The sequence below is a fragment of the Lucilia cuprina genome, chromosome 3, assembly GCF_022045245.1.
Source record: "Lucilia cuprina isolate Lc7/37 chromosome 3, ASM2204524v1, whole genome shotgun sequence".
NCBI lineage: Eukaryota > Metazoa > Arthropoda > Insecta > Diptera > Calliphoridae > Lucilia > Lucilia cuprina.
In genome coordinates this window covers 65,613,214-65,615,398 of record NC_060951.1, presented here as the reverse complement: position 1 = coordinate 65,615,398, position 2,185 = coordinate 65,613,214, and the positions used below count along the sequence as shown (strand labels likewise).

Genomic DNA, 2,185 nt, shown 5'->3' with positions numbered 1-2,185 from the left:
ATGAGGCAAAGAACAAGAATAGTTCCATTCTAGCTAAAACATCACCCAAACACATGCGACGTCCCACACCGAAGGGTATAAAGTATTCAGGTTTACGTACTTTACCTTCCGAGTCCAAGAAACGTCGAGGATTGAATTCTTCTGGTTTTTCCCAGAGATTGGGGTCCATGTGTACGCTGTTGATGAGGGGTATAACATGAGAACCGGCTGGAATTTTATAACCATTCACTTCAACATCTCTGTAATGAAAAGGAGAGAAGAAAAAGAAAATTAATAAGTAAGTTCTTAATGTTAAATTTTGAGAGATAAGCTATGGTTTAACAATTTCATAATTTATTATTATTATTTATTTTTTAATATATAATTTAAGTGTATATAAAGCTTTAGTATTGTAATGACACTTAAGTATTTTTCACAAAGTTTTCTTTATTAAATTTATTTTTATTGTCAAATGGCACTTAGTTCAATAAACTTGACTTGTTTGATGGAATATAATTGAGCCATAATTTATAGACAAAAATGTTTGCACTGTGTATATAATTTAAAAGCCGGCCGGTATAAACTTGTTGAAAAACAAATGAAGAAAAAAATTCACAAAAAAATAACTAAATTGAAAAAAGTAGTAACAATAAATTAGCAAATGTTTATTGAAAAATTACAACCTCACGTGTTGTTTCTACATTTGAACATTTGAAAATTTCCATACAATTTTTCTGTGTGTGTTTTTATACAGTTTTTTAGTTATTTTTTTTTTTGGTTGTGTTGTTGCATACAAAACAATTGAAAAATACATCAAGTGCATTAAAGGCCTGGCTTTATGGCTGGATTGCCTTGTTTAGCTTGACGTTGCCTTGCCTTGCCGCGCTTGGAATTGTATTGCCTGACGTGTGCATGGGTATGAATGACAGTGTTTCTATCTGGGTGTTAGGGGGCTGTGAGTGTGTGAAAAATAAAGCTTTTAATCTTAGAAACCATCTAAAAGCAAAACTGGGACAAATTACGACGCATCTTATAAATGCCAGCAAATTGCATAGAGATAGAAACATGTGCGCTCCATGTACGCACTGGCTAAAGACCATTGCAATTTTAACAACACACATACAAACAAACACTCACACAGTTAATTGAAAATAGTTTTTCTAATTCTAAATATTACGCTCTCTACACACAACAACTGACATTAGAAATAGTGTGTTGTTGTACAATAAAGTTAATTAACAATGACTTTTTGTTGTTGTTTTTTTTTTGTCTTGTTTTAAGATTAATTTGAAAGACAACTGTGTTGATGATAAAGTAAAACAGCAACAAGTTTAATGAACTATTCCCACAAATCAAAACAAAGTGAAGGCAACTTTAAACAGATTGTCAAGATTTAGAAACAGAAAAAAGCAACAACTTACCTTGTGGGTGAGTGAGTGGTGGCCAAGGGAACAATGCTGGAACGTCTCATAGATTCCAAAATGGTCGATTCGGTAATTGGTAAATATTGCAAGTCCTCAATGGAGGGTAATCTGTGGCGGCCTACAACTTGATCTAATTCATCTTGTACGCGTTTCATAGCTTCAGGGTTGCGCAACATGAAAACGTTAATCCATAACAAAGTGGTCTTAATGGTTTCCATGCCAGCTGAGAACAAGTCAATTATCACCTGCACAATTTGTTCCTCTAAAAAGAAAAAAAAAATTAAAGTAGACAATTAATTAAAGTTATTTTAACAAAAACATATTTAAAAATTTATGTACTAAAGTTTTGGAATAAAACTTACCATGATTTTTGCCATCGAACAATTCCTCATCTCTGCCCTCTTGTTTAGCCTTTTCAATTTCAGCCAAATAAAAGTCTACCAAATCTCTAATATTGGAGCCATCAAATGTTTTTTTATGATCATCTATGACATCTTGATAGAATTTCTGCATTTCTTCTCGATTTTTGGCGATTTTATTTTTGGCGGTCAATATGCTGGGGAAATATTGCACAGTGGGTATATAATCTACTGTATGGATTTCACCAAACAAACGCATGCCTTCTTCGATGAGAAAATTAAAACGCCTGAATTTGGGATCATCAATGGAGAAACGTACCGACATCATAATGCTGCAAATGACATTGCTAACGGCCACCGAAATGGCAGGTGCCATATCCATTGGCTGACCCTCGGAAACATTGAGATTATGTATATATTCAT

General features: G+C 33.4%; 2 protein-coding genes across 2 annotated transcripts in view; one reads left to right on the top strand and one right to left on the bottom strand.

Moving 5' to 3' along the window:
- The window catches only part of LOC124419025 (cytochrome P450 18a1-like), a 789-nt gene extending 589 nt beyond the window's left edge, over window positions 1-200 (top strand). The window contains exon 2 of the mRNA XM_046947147.1: window positions 34-200. Coding sequence (XP_046803103.1) covers window positions 34-200 — 167 coding nt within the window. The remainder of the gene's footprint in view (window positions 1-33) is intronic.
- A 713-nt stretch (window positions 201-913) lies between these two features.
- Window positions 914-2,138, bottom strand: LOC111674771 (cytochrome P450 18a1). Its single transcript, XM_046947146.1, has 3 exons — window positions 1,766-2,138; window positions 1,401-1,665; window positions 914-932 (listed from the first exon to the last, which is right to left on the bottom strand). Exons 1-3 carry the CDS (start codon window positions 2,136-2,138, stop codon window positions 914-916), a joined length of 657 nt encoding a protein of 218 aa, XP_046803102.1.
- Between the last annotated feature and the right edge of the window lie 47 nt (window positions 2,139-2,185).